This window comes from Gavia stellata, chromosome 8 (assembly GCF_030936135.1).
Source record: "Gavia stellata isolate bGavSte3 chromosome 8, bGavSte3.hap2, whole genome shotgun sequence".
In the NCBI taxonomy this organism is placed as follows: Eukaryota; Metazoa; Chordata; class Aves; order Gaviiformes; family Gaviidae; genus Gavia; species Gavia stellata.
The window spans coordinates 2,311,200-2,329,736 of record NC_082601.1 but is presented as its reverse complement, the minus strand read 5'-3'; the positions used below and the strand labels follow the sequence as shown (position 1 = coordinate 2,329,736).

At 42.6% G+C, this 18,537-nt stretch overlaps 1 protein-coding gene across 1 annotated transcript in view; it reads right to left on the bottom strand.

Annotated features, from left to right (window-relative positions):
• Positions 1–18,537, bottom strand: part of CACNB4 (calcium voltage-gated channel auxiliary subunit beta 4) — a 107,099-nt gene that overhangs the window by 28,526 nt on the left and 60,036 nt on the right. Inside the window, exon 3 of the mRNA XM_059820360.1 lies at positions 248–367. Within this exon, the coding sequence (XP_059676343.1) occupies positions 248–367 (120 nt within the window). The remainder of the gene's footprint in view (positions 1–247; positions 368–18,537) is intronic.

The window sequence follows — 18,537 nt, the reverse complement described above, 5'->3', positions numbered from 1 at the left end:
ATCAAAATTCAGACCTAATAATTTCAGACAACCCAGGAGAGTTCCGATCACTAGAGAAGATCCCCATTTATATAAGAATATTTACACTATATTCCGCCAGACATCTTGTCTGCAGATAACTTGACTCAATTGCCAAACTACTTCAAAAGATAGCATCATCATTATAAACCAACAGCGTGAATTTTAACACTAGGCAAAAGATAAATGCCACATAAGTTAGTCATTATTAAAGTTGAAAAGAACACACCTTCGCCCTTTCAAGTTGTATAGCTGCTTGTTGTTCTCTTTCTTGGCGGATTGCTTCCCTATCTTCTTCCAAAGAGACATCAGAGTCTGAGGGTCTGCTTGTGTACGAATCTGCTGAGCCCTGAAATTAAATTCATGTCACTAAGAAAAGATACGTAAGGAATAGAAACCCCCTCCCCAGTCAGATTCATAAAATACTTTTAAAAATATTTGTTTAATTTCTTTGAGTGGGTTTTACATATTGTCACTAGTACGAAAAATCTCCAGAATTTAGCAGAGAAATAACCTGGCTTTACCGATCAGGTGCACTAAGCCAAAGACAAAAAACCCAAGAAAAACCTCTCTCTCCACTTTCCAAGAATCTCTTCACTTTCTTACTGACACACTGAAATACAGCTCAGTTGTGGGCACCGTCCAGAAATCTTTACAATATTTAAATCCTGTTTGACAACCTTAGAGTCAAGATTGTCAAGGGCTAGGTCACATCAAATATAATTAAGGTATTATAAAGCTTGGGTAGAATCACCCCTCCCTGTAAATACAGTACCATTGTGTAAGTACTTCCCTCCCTGCCGTGGGTACCGCTCACATAAAGCTTTGTTCTGTGCTTTGAGAGGGGAAAAAAAAGTGGCGAAAGTCACATTATTAAAAGCTACTCAATAGGGGAACACAAAAGCTCTACAATGTAGGAAATGAAAACAGCACATGCAAGCAGCAGCAGAACGCAACAGCCTATAAGGGAGGAAATAGGGTACCGCCACAGTCAGATTTTTTTCGTCTGGGACTTTATTCAGGACGCCTGGCAACACCTGAAGTGTGCAGACGCTCCTCTCTTTTTATAAAGCAACCTGACTCCAGCATCCTACACAGCCGACCTTTTATGTTTGCGTGGAGCCAACTGAAAGATGGAGGTTTGGTCTTGCAAAACAGAGAAGGTAAGGTAAAGAGAACATTTACTCATGATGAACCTGAAATATCAACTGCCTCTCTCCAAAACTTCAAACAAACACTCAACGCATTGTAGGTCCCTTCCAACCAAAATAGTCTATTCTATTTTGTTCTAACGACCCAGAAGCCTAGCAAGACTAGGACTTGAACCTAGACTTCAACAAGCACCACTGATGGAGGTGTGCACGACTGCACATTCATACCAAAGGTGAAGTGAATTTTCACTATAGGAGGAAACTCCTAAAAAGATCTCTAAATCGTAAAGTCTAGGCCTAACTTTTCACCCAAGGTAAATGTTGAACAGGAAATATATGTCCCTTATTGAGCCATTTCCCAAGCAAATGGAATTTTCACTAATAAATTAATATGTCTGTCTGGTGAACGATGGCCTTTGCTTAAGCCAGACTCCAGCCTTGCAGAATCCTGTTCTGTTCAATACAGCATTTGACTAATTTGTGTTTGGGTGGTTAGTCTGGTCCCAGCACGGGAGAGGTCTGCATTTCACCCTCCCCAGCCCGACGCTCTGCGCTGGCTGCAGGTGACATGCAGCAATCACACACTCCCCAGGTTCTGTACCATGGCACTCAGCTGGGCTGGTAATGGCTGCTATAAAAGTCAGTATATAAAATTCAGTGTAAAGAGCTGCATATAGTTTGCATCATAGTCTAACTTTTTAACCTACATATTTTGCATGTTTTAGGAAAAACAACTACACAAAACCACTATCACTAAAAAACAGAGAACTTCAAAAGGATCAGAATAATGCAGAGCTGCAGAAGGATCTGGCCCCAGTACTGTACTCCATAGGAGGAATATACGGCAACATATGACCACTGCTAAGAGACACTGTTTCGGTTTTTAAACAAGGAAAAGGAGTAATGAGCTGGACTACGTATGCTGCACTTTATTATATAACCAGTATAACAAATAATTTCTAAGTCATCACATTTCTAGCAACAAATTGGAGACATATACATCTATATAGTTATATGTCTATAGAGCTCCAGAATCTGTAACTGTATACGTGTTCCAAAAGAGCCATTCTACAGCATTTTGTCTTTCAATTTTTTTGTCCTTAAATTGATTTATATCCTGCAGCACAGGGACATATCTTCTAATGTAATCTACCATAGAAGTCAATATTCTTACTCTCCATGTAAACTAAAATATTCTTAAATATTGATGTGAATACATATCCATTAGAAGACTTCTGGCAATGAACCACTGATGAGCATATGCTCTCTTCTTGTTACGCACTCATAACTTGGCCATAAGCATGGTACTGTCACTAGGGAGGGCAGATTTCCTCTATGGCAAGAACAGGATTCGCCTAACATGAGCTAACACACAGACCAGAAAAACCCCTTCCCAGGACAGTCGGTCACCCTGCACCCCACACACCAAGGTGAGCTGGAAAGTGCAGCGTGCCTCACAGCAGCCGGGTGTCTGCGGAGACCCACGCGTTTGGGATCCTGAGCTGGAACAGGTCTAACATCAACAGGCTGAAAACTAGCATCAGCTGCTGGCAGCAGCACATGTTTTTCCTAGCTCGGAAGCTAGCCATGCTGCTCTTCCTTCTGCTTCCTTTGGGATGTAGCAGAGACCAGGGAACTCACCAGCCACAGCACTTGGCTAGGCGTGCACCAAAGAGACTTCTCGGGCTGCTCAGTGCCTGCCAGTTATTCCTCTCTCCCCATCTTGGGGGCAAGATGGAAACTTCAGCTACCACATGCATCATCAACAGAGGCGTAAGAACATTTCTTCCCTGATCAAAAACGAGAGTGCAAAGCATGCCAACTCATCACACCTAGGTGAAATGGGTAGCAGGAGACCCCCTGCCTAGTCTACTGTTCCAACCTACATCTCTGTTCAGCAGCCAAAGGGAAAGTCTATCAGTGGGAGACTGAATTTATACAGTCAGATATTCTAGTCCTAAAATTATAGCTTGTCCTCCATACCACAGCCTGCATTGTTCAAAGCAATGAAAAAAAGAATAAAAAGAAAAGGAAAAAAACCAAAAAAAAACAAAAAAAAAAAGAAAAAAACAAACAGGCCAGGAGTTGCAAAGACAGACCAACTTTGTGGTAGAGAAGAACAGCATATCATTTATTGTCCACTAAACACTCTGAGGATGCAAAATGCTTTATAGCTGCTGATCATCACATTTTTTTACTTACAGACAACAAAGCTTCAATAGCAGCAGAAAGGAAGAAGGAAAAGTAATCGTTCTCTCCGAATAATAATTCAAAAGGCGTAATAAAGACAAATAATATACTGCAGTAGGAATGGGCTTCTTTCCGAGATTTTAGTCCTACCTGGCATAATACATTGCAACAGGAACGCACCACATCCCGGCATGCCTGAAGCCTGAGACAAAGCCACTACTGCTGTCACCAAGAGTAGCAGACACTGCTCCTCACCCACGTGCTCTCTGACCATATCACTTCTCCCTTGATTTTCTATGTACTGAAAGGTGTATGAGAACAAGGCACAGAACACATCACCGACAGGACAGATACTGGCATCGCGCACCTAGGAGGATTGCAGAAATCATCTGTATAGGGAAATGGTGAACAAAAAGTGCACAGGTTCCTACCTATATATTTATTCAAGTCCTCTGGATATGATTCAGTGTAGCTCTGTAAGGCAATTTAATAGAAATAGATACCTATGCTGGATGCACAGTTACCCATACTGGCTTTCAGTGGTGTATCTTTGAGCACCGACCTATTTAATGCTGTCAGAACAAAGTAGTCTTACCCAAAGTAGCTGATACTGCAAGGCTACTCCAGGCTGCTCTTCAATGCTAATCACTGCCTGTACACCAAATGATACGGATTGGTACAATCACATCTGCATGATCCCTTCTCTTGGAAGTTATGCCAAATAGCAAGTGGCTTATCTGAAAGATGCAGCCCCAGGACTGTGACTCATGTGATGCTGAACTGCAGAACCACGCTGAAAACAAGGCATGATTCTGCAAATAGCGGCAAGATGGACAGAAAAAGCAGTCCAAGGTAAGCAATCAAAACTGGCGTTCTGTAACGTACTGTAAGCATGGGCCGAGGAACGCGAGTGTCCACATTCGGTCAGAGCAGAAGACCAGGCAAGATTAAGGTTTACTTTTCTCAGCTCGCTCAATCGCTGCCCCACGCTGAGCAAGACTACACGGTCCTACCGGCTATGCACATTTACCCTTGCAAGCCAGCGCACCGACTTCCCGGTCACCTCTCCTGCTTCTGTTAACACCACCCTTGACTTCTGCGCTCTGCAGTCACCAGCCAAGATGCATTTGTAGTTACACTGGATTCTTGGCAGCAGCGATTTCTACTCACAAAATGCAACTCAGAATCTGATTGAGGCTTCTGGGAACTACTATAACACAAGCAGTCCATAAATTGAAAACAACCTTTGTTATCCTCAGAAGTCCAGCTCTTGACTATTTTTTAAAACCATGCACAGACAAAAGCATCACTTCTTGGGTTTAATTTTCAGTTCTGTTTAAAGAATATTGACAGCAATATTGTGCAATATTGACAGAATATCATGCAACAAGCCAACACGAACACTCATGCCTGTACAGCACCAAATGCAATGAAGTTCTGGACTGACAGCTCATATTTGTTGAAACTGCAATAGATGTGATGATACTAAATACTACGATGCATCCACGCTCTTGTCGCAGCTGGGAAAGTGTAACTGTCTGCCTGACCACACAATGAAAACCAAATTATGTTAGTAGTCTTTGGGAAGTGAGAGAAGATGAAAGAGGAAAGAAGGCATTCCCCATCTTTTTCTGTACACAAAACTTTATCAAAAAGACCTTTTAATTTCTGTATTTTAATATTGTTTACAGCAGCCAGATGATAATTTGGGGCATATCGCATATGTCCACAGTTTCACATTTGCACGTAATACTCAAGGACCGATTATCACGCCGTTACCCACCTCAACCTCACAACCCCCTGGGAGATACAGGAACTTTGTGATGTGGAGCATATGCAATGAGTTCAAGTGCACATCAGATTTGATAATTTGAAGGAAACAGGTTTTGCTAGATAATTATATTATTCAAGGCAATGAAAGACTCTCTTCGTATTTCACAGCCTTTTTACTTTGGGCTTCTATCAATTCATTTTTCTTGCCATTTATTATTTATTTTCTCCCTCATTCATTTTCCTCTCTCATCAATTAGTATAGTTCAGCTTTGATAAAAACATTGAGGTTTGAAGCAATCCCAAAAACGACAGGGGAAAAAGGGTAAAGCAGAAAGAACAGTGGGTTTGTTTATTCAGCAACTACAAAATAACGGTAAATCATCAGTCCCTCTTGCTCACTGACTGACTGGCAACTTGCTCACTTGAGACTGCTGAAAGATACATGCTGAGGTGGCTGGACGACTGGCAAGGGTAGCAAAATATTCCCAGTGAACGTGGTCTTTGTATGCCCCAGCCTGTTTAGGGAGGAAAAGTTCACATGCATCCTCTTCCTGGACACTACAAACGACAGCCAGCCAGGTCCAGCCTTCCTGCTTGCTGAAGAAAAGAGCAGAAGAAAATATCAACCTTTAGCCGTTACGGTTTCAGAAGGGGGAAAAAAATAAAGACTTCAGGGAGGTTGCAAATAATTTTTTTTTCCAACTGCCATAAATATACAGATCTGAATTGCTCTCTATCCAGCCATAACTTGTAATGCTCTGTCATATAGCTTGTGCAATTAAAGCACCAATCCATTAGGAGCTCCAATAAGCCAGATGACATGCAGTCTCTTTTGAAAAGATTTAGGGTGCTGCAGAGTCCATCACAACCCAGAAAGCATTTCTGAAAACACACTCTGCTCAGACAAAAAGCTTCTGCCTTATCCATTAAGCAAGACAACAGGGCAGCATTGTCTTATTGTAGGCATCCTCCTCCCACAGAAGGACTAGCTACGGGCATTTTGAGCGCATCTCTCTATGCAGGAATAACCAGACATTGAGCATACGTGGCAATCACTATGCTTAGTAAAGCATACATGCCACTGAAGGGGAAAGCCCTAGTATCTGTGTTCATACACACACGTTGTTTTCAGCTGAGAACATGAAAAATGTCTTTGCAGTAACAGAGAGTTCACTTCGACAATCCATAGCACTTTAAAATGACAAAGTATCAGGACTGGTAGCACACCGCGAGGCAGCCAATTATTTTGAATGGTTTGCTGGAGTTTGAATAATATCAGAGCTTGGGACAGCATGAAATACTTCAGGGGAAAAACGATCACTCCTGTCCCATCCTGTCCTCACCCCTGTCTGTCTCTCGTCCTGTGCCTCCTCTTATTTCCTCTCTGCAACAGGAATCCGACTTGGTACCTTCAAGCTTCCCTACAGGTTTTCGGATGCTCAAGGCAGTTTCACCTCCTGCAAGACACAGTATGCAGAGGCCCCAAAGATCCTAAAGAGCCTGTCCTGATGCTGAACACAGAGGTTACACAGCAGACCAGAGAGATGAACCAGGTTGCACCAATGCTTTTAAACCAGTCAGGACCTCAATTAAAAATTTCCTAGCAGACAACCAAGTGTGTGAGCGCACGCACAGCACAATGGAGGTTTAAGAGAGCAATATTGTACAAAACAAGATTGCTCATCATTGTTTAGCTGTTTTATATTGGAAAACAGACAAACATGGCCTTGTAAAGCACAACGCGACTTTCTCCTACATGCTGTTTTTCACACTCAGCCTGCGTTGTCACATTCCTGTCTCTGCGAGGTTGGGGACAGCCAGCAAAATCCCCACCGAGGGCTAGCACGCAGAAGCCCTGCTGCACAGGAAACCTGCAACTTATGTAATAATCAGTAACAGAAAAATTTACATTTACAGATGGATATACAGATAGGGAAACTCGTCTCATGTTGCCATTTGTTCCACGTTGTTTTCTGCTGCATTATGTTGACACTATATGACAGAATCAGAACCGCACAGGTTGGGAGGAACTGCAGACTCCTACGTACCCTGGGGGAGAGGGACAATACAGTGGATCTGGCTTTCTGCGGTCGTTTTGTTGCCGTTTTTTTGTCAACTAACCATGTTACCAAGAATCAAAGCATCAAAAGTAGACTTCTGGGTGCAATCTTGACGTGTCCTTTAATATCCAGCTCGTCCAAATGTCCTTATACAAAACTGGACACTGCAACTCATGGATCTCTCCCCTGCCTCCAACTCCCACAAAAGCAGGGCAGTACCACATTTAGGACTGGAGCTGTTGTTACAGCACTGCCAGAAAACACTAAACTTGCAGGCAGAGAAGCTGAAATTTCATTTCTCGGCTAAGACATGGAATCATGGAGAGACTGGCTACTACTAGTCACTTCAGCTGGATTAAATACATACGATCATGGGGCTTGAGTTTTTTAGGACCTTGGCTTTCCAAGAATCAGAAAGCATTTCTTCCCATTGAATAGAGCTATTCATGATTAATTTGGCACTTCAGTGCTTGTAGCTCCTCCAGCTGCGGAAACCTCCGATCAGAGACCTGCACATGAAATACGGTGCTCCGGGAAGGGGCTGGCGGGTGCTGGGATGCCAGATGGTTATCACTCAGGGCTAGGCTGCTACCAGAAAGGGCTGCTTCCAGACACTTTGTTAACTTCCCAAGAAATTCAGTCTTAGGCTGAAACACAGAAAACAGCAAAGTAACTCTTGCTCTCAAGCCAAACCATATTCCAACCCACAGCAGGCATGCTTACTCAGTTTACCTGAGCATCAAAGGAGGGAAGAGTTCATTCTAAACCAGTACCATTTTTGTTCTAGATGCATTCAGTATGTCTCGTGATAACAAGTTATCTGTCTGAGTACTGTAACCCACAGTATTTGCACAAAAGCAGGCTGTAACATATGCCACATAGCTGACACCCCAAGATTTCATCCTCCCAAACGAGAACAGAAAGCTGAGACCTCAGAACCCCTGGCGCAGACCACCCTGTGCTGAGCCCGCTGCTCCTGGCCAGGAGAGGAGGCCAAAGCTCAGAGCACTAAACACCTTGTGCGCCTTGGGCAAGCTAGGAGCGGCCATCGCTGCCTGTTTACAGCCCCCTCTTACCCACAGCACCAACCTAGGCAGGCGAAGCCCGTCTTTGGCAACTGTGTCTTGCCCCCAAGAATGTTTTCCGTACGACAAAAACTGCTGGCTATTTTTCAGCATATGTATTTAAAGACAATTATTTATTCAAGTTACATTATGATACAGGTCTTTAAAACTACTTATATACTCCTGAACTTGGCAGGTATGTGCGCAGAAATAATGAGAGAAGGCTCTTTTTTACTATCAGAACAGCATACACAGGTCAATATAACCCCATCAGAGAGGTGATTCTTTCTATTTGCCATGTATTGCAAGGTTTAAGCAACTCAAGATTTATTTATTGTTATTACTAATTTGTCACTTCTTTTCTATTGCAGTCATTGCTCCACTCATTGACTTTAAAAGGAATAATAAAACCCCATGTAATAATTTGTGCTCCTATCTTCAATAATGAACAACAACAGCCTGCTCAGACTTCAACATGATTTGGGACATCAGCACTGCTTAGAAACAGAAGATACATCCTAAAGCCTATGTAACTCCAGACCATAGCTCTTAAGAGTTGGGGCTGAGGTCTCTTCACACTCCAACAGTGGAAGTAGCCAAAAAACCTAAGTAGCTACTTGGAGAAGGAAGATTGATATCATTAACAGAAGGTTACGTTAGCCCATCCTCTACCTCCCTTTCACACAAGATATATTCATCAAGAACTGGAGCCTCAACTTGAAAAAAGAGCGTCCTCAGTCCTCTGCAGCTTTCAGCACGAATTGAGGTCAATGCGCATCGCACATGAGGCTACGTACCTCCTTAACAAGTTCCCAGAAACTTGACAAAGTTCTTGACAAAGCAAAAGGAGAACAAATAGGCACAGTGATGGCTGCAGGGCCATATGCTGCCATATGCCGCATGCATTCAAGGAACGATGCCCTTTTTTTTTTTTAAAAAAACAGAAGAGCTATTCCTTGCAGATGCAGTTCACTCCAAGACCCAACACAAACCATCTCACTGGTCCCTGTTCATAGTGCAGTCCCTCTGCACAAAATTAGCCTCTACACAAGCTAGTCATAGTAGCTATACTGTTCCCACTGCCCGAAAATGTAGGTTTAACTCACTGAGGTTACTACTCTAAGTGTGAAGTACTAACATATTTTTACACGAAAGCGGGAACCAAAACTTGTGGATTTTGAAACCCCCCCATTTTAAATAACAGTGGCCACTACTGTCAACCACAGTTGGTGCTCACCTGGTCTCAGCACTCAGGACAGGCAGCTAAATTTAATTACTGGGCAGGTGATGTAATTAAGAGGCAAATACAAAACAGTGGGTATCTATTCGTTTGGCATGAAAACATTACTGTGCTGCAATCAAAGTCGGGGCCAGAAAAATTAGTGTGTGCTAGAAGAACAAGCCCAGTAAAATACTGCAAATATCCTAAGTGCTGGAGTGAGACTTCTGTGGGAGCTCGAGGCAGGAGGAGCAACCTTTCGCACTAATGAAACCAAAGGGGTTATTCCCACATGTAAAGGCTTTGCAGAATGAGGTGCAGAGATTAGACTGGAAGCACAGCCCCTATTTTGCTTTTAATATCCTCTAGAATTATTAATATCCCCCTAGAATTACAAAATCTATTGCAGCTGTTGTAATGTTAAATAGCGAGGTCCAGTACAGCTGTAGGAAAGCATTTTAGGAGGACTTTTTTAAAAAAATTAACATCTAACAGACAATGTGAATGTGCCACTGAAAGTCCAAACAGGACAAGGTCCAGTTCCCAACCAAATAATTTTCTTGCTGAATAACTGACGCACACACACAAGGCAGCTGGGTAACCATTTTGCATTGAGTTGTGATTTCAGAATGAAATGCTCAGTAATTATTTCCTTCTATATGTTTGGTAAATTTATTTAAGACAACTCATTAGGTGTCTCAGCAATTTGGAAATTACTAGGTAGTTACAACATGTTTTTTCTTTGCGAATACTAATTATTAGAAAAGAGGGCAATTGTTCTAACATTTCTTTTAATGATCTCTTTTTTTCCCGAATTTAAAATCCTGCAGTCATATGTCCTTTCTCAAGCTGCCTTCAGTTCAGCACAGATTGTGGGTTTACAACTAAGAAATCTGGTTTAAAAAAAGTACTAGTAATATATACATTTACTGCCAAAATACTACACTTTTTTCTGTAATGTTCAAATGAACATGCAAGACATACAAGACTTTGCCTGACATGCATTACAGGCATACATTCGCTAGGTGTTATACACGGAAAAGCTCTACGGTTTAAAGATCTATGTAGACTAAAAAAGAAGCCCGAGACAGTGGTCATTGAATATGTTAGTTGTTCTGAACTTTTCCTTTTCACAATTGGACAGATGTAGTTTCTTATGTTGTAAATAACTGTAAACTCAAATGTTGTTTTGTCTTTGCTGGAACCTCAAACACTTACTGGTCAAGGCAGAGCTTAGATGCTTTAGTGGCAAAAAGGACAGCATAAACTACTTGAAGTACAAAGACGGACAAAATGCTTCGCTGGTTAGTCCATCAGTGTTTCCATTCTCTTGACCATAAAAATGCATTTACACATTAGTATTAGTAGTAAGTTATTAAATGTACTGTGGCACTAGTCAAACTGCTCCAGCTATCTCACCTCTGCTGGCAACAACTACATAAAACAGCGGAGGGTACCAAAAGTTACCGGGTCCCCTTCACAAGAACAGTTCTTAGCTGCTATATCAATTTGGCCTATTATTCAGCAAAGCAATTAAGCACATGCCTACATCCATCCTCTTAGCAAAGCACATCAGGTTCCTCTGACTGCTGCCGTGTAACCTAAGTCCCTGCGAGCACCTGCGCGAGGACTCGGCTGAGTCGTGTCCCAGCACTACCTCGCTGGGAGTTCCAGCCCATCCTGGGGAACGGCAGTAAGTCCTGCTACGAGTCCCTCCTGCCACAGCCGCTGGATAACTGCGGTTAAATCGCTCGGCTGCAGGGCAAGGTCTGGCCAGGTCTCCCTGGGCACTAAGCCTTGGAGCGCTCTGTCCCAAGGAAAGAAACAAAGATTGTCTCTGGGGCATCTCTAACCTGAAATATTCTCAACGGGAGGCTGCCAGAATCTGCAATGTGTCTGCCTATGGCATTCGCAGTAGAACTGGATGACGATAGACATGAACATCTGCTTATCCTTTTTCTACCCCTCCCTCCAAATTAATGGTTTTTATTTTGGGGTGAGGATTTTTCTCCCCCTCCAAAAAAAGTTTAAATTCAGATCTTCCCACACAAAGTAACACCCAAAGCACTTTTTCTGCAGTCTTCAAGCAAACTGAAAGGGGAAGATCACAGCCAGATAGGTATCACAGAATCACTAAGGTTGGAAAAGACCTGTAAGATCATCAAGTCCAACCATCAACCCAACACCACCGTACCCACTAAACCATAGTTAGCTACAGGCTCAGATTTTTTTTCTCCAAAAAAGTGTAAGAACCATGAAATTTGAACAACACAAAAACCTTTCAAACTCCATTTTTTTGTTTAACTATAAAAGAGCAAATATCTGTCTGGAAATGCTCTTATCTGTCTTTTATTCCAATTGGTTGTAGTCAGACATGTGATTGAATCAACAGCTGAACACCTCTAGTCCGAATTTTGCTTCAATCTGCAGCTGGTCCCTCTTTTTCATGAAAGCTATTCAGAAGACCCAGGAGAGAAAAAAGGTGCTTTTTTCAGTGATAAAAGGCACCAAACTAAAGCTGCAACAGTATAGAGACACTGCTTTATTTTTTTCTAATTACTTTGGCTCTTGAAAGTACCGAGTGATCTGGGGAAGCTCCTACTGTTGGGTTTTATGACACCTGATAATACTACACCAGCTAATAAAACCGCACCTGTTATCCTAAATGAGCTCTTTGTTTCTGTCCCCAATAACACATTAGGAAGTCAAGAATGTTCCATAAGTCTTCAGAAGAAAAAAAAAAAAAAGAAACAAATATTGCCCCCAAACTAAACTTAATCATACTACCAACTACACAAGCATCTGTGTTTACCATATGTGGTCTACCACAACGTTCAGCCGGGAAGTCCTGAAATAATGCGGCATATTTCTCAGTCACTCCCTAAGCCCCCGGTCTCTCCTCCTGCCTCCCCTGCATTATTCTCAGAGATCTCTTTTGATCCAAGCGCAGCGTCCTGGAGCAGAGAAGCACGCAGGACAAATAAGCAGCAGGTCTCTGAATATTACGGATGCTTTCCTACGCTCCCTGCGATGGAGCCTTCTTGCTGACATGGGTGGACCCCTTTTTAATTAAACCACACCTACATCTAGTTCCTTTCTACAACATCGTGGACATTTAACTTGGCAATCTGGAAGAGGATTAGCTCCCATTTCTACTCTTATTTCACTCTGCTCAAGTTTATCCCCATTTCTCTTTTGTCTTCATCTAGTTAGCTTTGTTTTCTCTCCCTGGTGCACTCATATCACCACGTTGCCTTCGTGAAAACCGGGCTGCCCTGTGCTGAGCCGTGCCTGCTCGCGCCCTGTCCTGGGACTGCTTTCAGATATACTTATTTTACCTTTGAATAGAGGCCATCATGGGGTTTTTGGCATGTCTAGAAACCAGCGTTTATTCTTTTATCGTGAGCTGAATAATAAGTATGTTATCATCGTCACGGGTTTAGGACCACTCAAGGGTATGCTTCTGAAATGAGACACAGGAAGCATCACCCCCAAAATCACACCTTGGGACTTCACAGGGGCAATGAAGCACCTGGCAATAAGGCCATTGTCATTTGCCTGGTGGTTTTGGGTTTTTATGACAAGGTAAGTTTGTAGATAGACCACCAGCAATGCTTCTGTAGCGATGAACTCCAGAGCTCATCACTACTGTTTTATCTGCCTCTGCAGTATTTCTGTGAGATTTTAGTCTTTGGATCTTTATAAAAAGCCCAAAGGGGAGCAGTAACAAAATATACTAGTCACTGCTTTAAAAATACCCCACCCTAGCCTGTTTTGCCTGAGTAAAGCAGCACAAGATTTTGCTAAAGAACTCTCTATCTAGCCACAAAGGCAGCAGCACCAACCGCCTGACACAGCAGCCTCTAACAGGATTGAAGGACGTACGCACGCAATGGGTCGGGAGACTTCCCGCTTGTGCCAGAACAAGCGGGTGTTTTTTAAAGCAACACAGTTGTTATTACCTAGCTTACATCTGCCAAGCAGGTAGATTAAAAAAACAATCTAAATACAGTAACAGGCATGTGGGGTATTTAAACATAGTATTACCCATCAATCTACTAGGCTACTAATCCAGCTTCAAGCTTTCCAAAACATCAATACGCAAAAGTAAGTACAGCTGAGAAAAGCCATGAATGTCATCTTACATTTATGAGCCTGTTTTCACCTCCCACAGATGATTCCCAAGCAGACCCACCTCCTCTCCCTCCCTAACTGGCCTCCAGCAATCTCTTGGAGTTCACCAAAGTTCACCAATTTGATGTCACGGTCACAATTTTGTCCTTCTATCCTTGAATCTCTTTCCTGCTCCCCCCATCCACCTTACCTCCCTTCCACTGGATGAAATTTACTCTCAGCAGAGGACCAGAATAAGCCCATACAATACCTCAAGCCTCAAAACCTACTCTGTGTGAGGTTCATATATGGATAAACCTCCGCCAACCTTTTGCCAAGGACGAGTTTCATTCAGTTAGTGGCACAAATCAAGCTAGGAGTTCTGGACACAGCAGGTTTTTATCTAGAAGCCTTGTTTTCACAGACAAGGAAAGAAGGATGTGTTAGAATGTAAGTTTCTGACCACCTAGTAAGTGAACAAGAACTCTTCAAACTGCTCCCTGGAAGAAAAAAAGCCCTGAAAACTTAAAGTATTTGAAATCTATTTTCTACCTCTGCCTCTATTTTCCTTCTGGGGAACAGACAGCAATCTGTTTCCAAAAAGCTAATTCACAGAGGGAGCTGGAAGTGACCAAGCGGAACTTTGTTACTTACGCTTTCTTCTGTGCCTGAGGACGGCTGGTAGTTCCGCTGATTCCTTTAGAAAAAGGAAAAAATTAGAGAGCTCAGATGTAACAGGTAAGTTTATGTTCCTGGAGGACTGTTCAGCAGCACGTGGACATCTGACATTAATTTTCCTCAGTGTGTGCTGTGACCTCCAGTTTCTATTTCACAGATTATGTGCATAAGGGACCTTGTTTTAGTAAAGGGGACCCAAGTGCAGTAGTTGATGGCACAGAAACAAAGTAGGTAGGGTGAGCCAGATTGCCGCTGTTTTCAAATTGCTGCCCTTGCAATATGGTTTGCATGGAGGAGACTCACAGAATTACATTGCCAAGTGGCTGAGAGGCAAGAATCGGAGCGAGGACCCTTGCCATCACCTCTTGTCATCTCTTCTGCGCAACACACTTACGCTGACTTGGCATTACTGGAAAGGGTACGAAGTGTCAAATGAAGGCTCTCAGTAATTCTTTTCTCCCATTCATCGGCTAAAATGATTTTTCTCAACTTTCCAAAAAACAGTGCATTTCTCCTTGGGTTGCAAACACACACAGAAGACTTCAGCCCCCGACGCAGGAATGTTCAATACAATCATCTTCCAAGTATTACAAATGGGAGGAGAGAAGTGGAATTTTCCTCAAGACCTCATTGTGGAGAAGATCCTAGCCACCTGTCTGTTTTCACTGCATACTTTTCCTAATTCAAGCAGTTAAATTAAAGAACATACATCTTTTTAAGGATTTTTTTATGATTACAGCGTCCCAATTTTCTTCTAGCGTGGTGTCACCACTTCCCACACCATCAGGTTTTATACAACCAAAATAACCCCGAATATTTCTTTTTATTTTTTAAACAGAAGTGGTTTAGAACATGCTGAACTGTCTCACAATTTGACCCAAAGCTGATTTGGTAAAACCACACACTCGCCAAGGGCGCTGAAGCAGATGGGTGGTTGGCTTTGCAATTTACCCACTGGTTTGTAAGACACTAACAAGCCCTGCAGGTCTGCAGGGTACCAGGTATTCCAGCTCCCTACCCGGCCCCCACCTCACAGAAGTCAAATTCCAGCGAGCACATGCTTTGTAATCCTCCACCGAAGAAACCTGGTGGGCAGCCAAACTCCATTTATTACACAGAGGGCTGCAGCTCTCTGCTGTGACAAGTTATATTTAGGTGGCAATGACTTCCTCCGAAGTCATCCCATCACTTTGCTTTTGCCCATCTCTCACAGGTTTTACTAAGGGTCTCACCAGGCCACAAAAAACCGAACAGCCTTACGTCTTCAATGTAATTATAGGAAAATTACTTTGTTTAAAATATTCATGCTGTGTAGTGAATGGGAAAGAAGTGTGACGTGCTGTTACGGTGTTGTTGAAATGAATTTCATGCTGTTTAATTCAAGCCAAGCAACTGATAGGGTTTGGGCTAAGGTTTAGTATGTTGTGTTGTATTGCATTTTTAATTAGCTTCTTCCTTCCAAAAGCTTCCAAACTCAGAGGCTTAGAAACAGCTTTAAACACTAATAGATGAGGCTGACAAACAGAGCATTTTATTTTTTTTCTTTTTACATTTTCCACTTTTTTTTTTTTTTAGGGGGCCATCTTTCAGCTGCCACGATCTCTTATTATTTTTCCCGCAGCAAGGACCAAATTCTGAAATCACACGACTGCTGAACTCACAATAAGCTATTACATACTGCTAGAAATATCTTAGTAAGAAAAAGCCCTAATTTTCTAAGTACCATGCCTCTGTAAATAGCAACTCCTTCCCCCAAAACCTCACCATCTAAAAACTGTACATGCTGAGAGCAAAACGCAAGTGAAAGGGCATCTTGCTATCACCTACTGAGGTAATATTTGAGCGACGTTTTATGGAACTTAATTGCTGTAATCCATCCAGGACTCCAAGGACTTTCTAGGACCTCAGGGTTGTTACAGTCTGTACTTTGCTGCCCACTGGCCGGATGGGACTTCACAGAGACGGGGCTGGAAATTCAGCGTGCCCAATTCCAGCAACTCTGACCTATTCCCGCAGCTCTGAGAGCACTGCTGAGTAGCGATGGAGCACAGGTACCCCAGACAAACTAGGGGGGGGCGGTTTATCACTACTACGTAAAATGGGGAAAAAAATCCCCACCGATAATATTTGTTGAGTGTTACCAAATCTGTTCTGATTTGGATATTAGTTCACGTGTTGAAAACACACCAGCGTTTTGAGAGGTACTTGTTATTATCACGTATTCTCAGGTGGTTTGTAAGAAGGACCACCAAAACACAGGACAAACAAATGATAGCTTACTTTTGGGAGATTAGAAGCAGTAACAAACAAATACCAAAGATTTTTAAAAAATCTTGGGATGCCATTGGCTAAACAGTCTCTCCATATAGTCACTGCTGGGATAAATGGGAAGGTACCAAGGTGTGCTAGGTAGAAATGCAAATCCAGGAAGGGGGAACAGCCAAAACCTTAGGCTACATCTAAACTCCAGACACCGTAAATATTTTTTTCAGTACATAGCGTGGTCTGAACACGTTTTCCCAAATTCTTACGACTACCATGAGCTTATGACAAACTATTTCAATTTTACATAGTACAACAGTATTTGACAGTTATTTAGAGAATTAAAAATTAGAAACTCAAAGACAAAATCCTTTTTCTTTTTTTTTTTAGTAACTGCCTCCAGTATTATCTCAAAATGGTTTCTTAATTAAATGGCTTAGGAGAAACAATAGTTTAATATCCTTTCTTACTAGCATCCAATAAGCATTCCAATCAAGAAAAAATCCTTTAGGAATCACTATCACACACACAACCTCTTTGATTTGGCAAAAGCATTAACTGAGAACGACACTGACTATCTCATTCTGTGCAAAAAAAAATTCTCTATCAACATTCTCACATGCATCAGTAACACAGATCTACAGAAGCAGCAAACAGGACAAGTTTAAACACCTGGATATTGTTCTTTGCTTAAAGAAAAAAAAAAAAGGCCTGGTCAGGTGTGGAATCTGTCAAAAGCTTGACAAGATTTAAAACCCTTATTTTGGTCTAAAGCTTTTGCCATTATTTTGAGATACTCTAGAAGAGGCACATCTGTTCAAAAAAAAAAGTCACTGTTGTCAAGGGTTCTGCTAGTGCCCTGTAAATCTGCATTGAAACGTAACCAAAAAGGCAGGGAACGGGTACGGTGCTAGAGTGAAGTCAAAGCCTGGTCAAAGGTACAGAAAATATCCAGCAGAAAGAAGAAAAACATTCAAAGATCATCAACCAGAATATGAAAGTCACAAGTAAGGAACTAAAGTCCAAAAGATGGAAGGTGGTTGCTTCCTCATAACCGCCCGCGCGTTGATATTACTGCGAGTCAGTTCCCGTTGGGTAGGTATGCATCTCACTGGAGTTGGATGCAAAACCATTCCTTGCGCTCCCAAAGAAAGACAAGGGGAAGGATGTAACCCAAAAGCCAGTCAGCTGAACTTCAGGAACTTCCCAAACTCCCTTTCTGCCCTGGGCTAAACAAAGCAAAACCCCCAGGGCTCAATTCTTGGGTAGACAAACTGCTCATGCTGGACAGACAAGCCCTCAACTTACATTGCAGCTGTTATAATAAAATATTTCAATGTCATGATAACATGATGTTGATCTAAACATATACATGAACAATACCCACACTGACCTCCTATAACAGAAGAGATTTGGGGATGGACATATAAGCTATGCCCGAGTGTGTAAGTGTTAATGCGTTCATGGCACCCCTCGCAGGAGACAGACCACCCAGAGATCTCAATGCTCCAGAATAATTCACTGCAAGTCCAAGCGCCCTGTGCTGCCAGCAGGAAGGAAAGGCTTGTATTAAACTCACATTTTCTTCAGCAGATTTTATGATTAACTGAATGTTTTGTATTCCATTCTTTTTGTGCATTTGCAGAGAGTTTTCCATGCCAGGAGCTCGCTCCCTGGAAGCTACAGGGTTGAACGCTCCTCTGGGATCAAGTCCGTGTTTAGCCGCAGTGGCTGCTGTGTACATCCTACTTTCCGCAGCACAAAACCTGCAGGAGAAGGCAATTACTGAAGAGTTCTCCCCCAGCCTGTTCCATAAATCCTCTTGTGAGCCATCAGCTCCATGCGGAGGGCACAGCATCGCTGTACTCTGTTGTTAAACCAGCGCTTCTTCCTGCGCCCAGCATCGCTCTCCCTGGCTTGGCAGCAGGTGGGAAGGCTGCGGAGACAGCAAACAGCGTGGAGGAGGAGTGCGGGGGGAGGAGGAGGCCTCACGCCGCTCTCCAGCAACC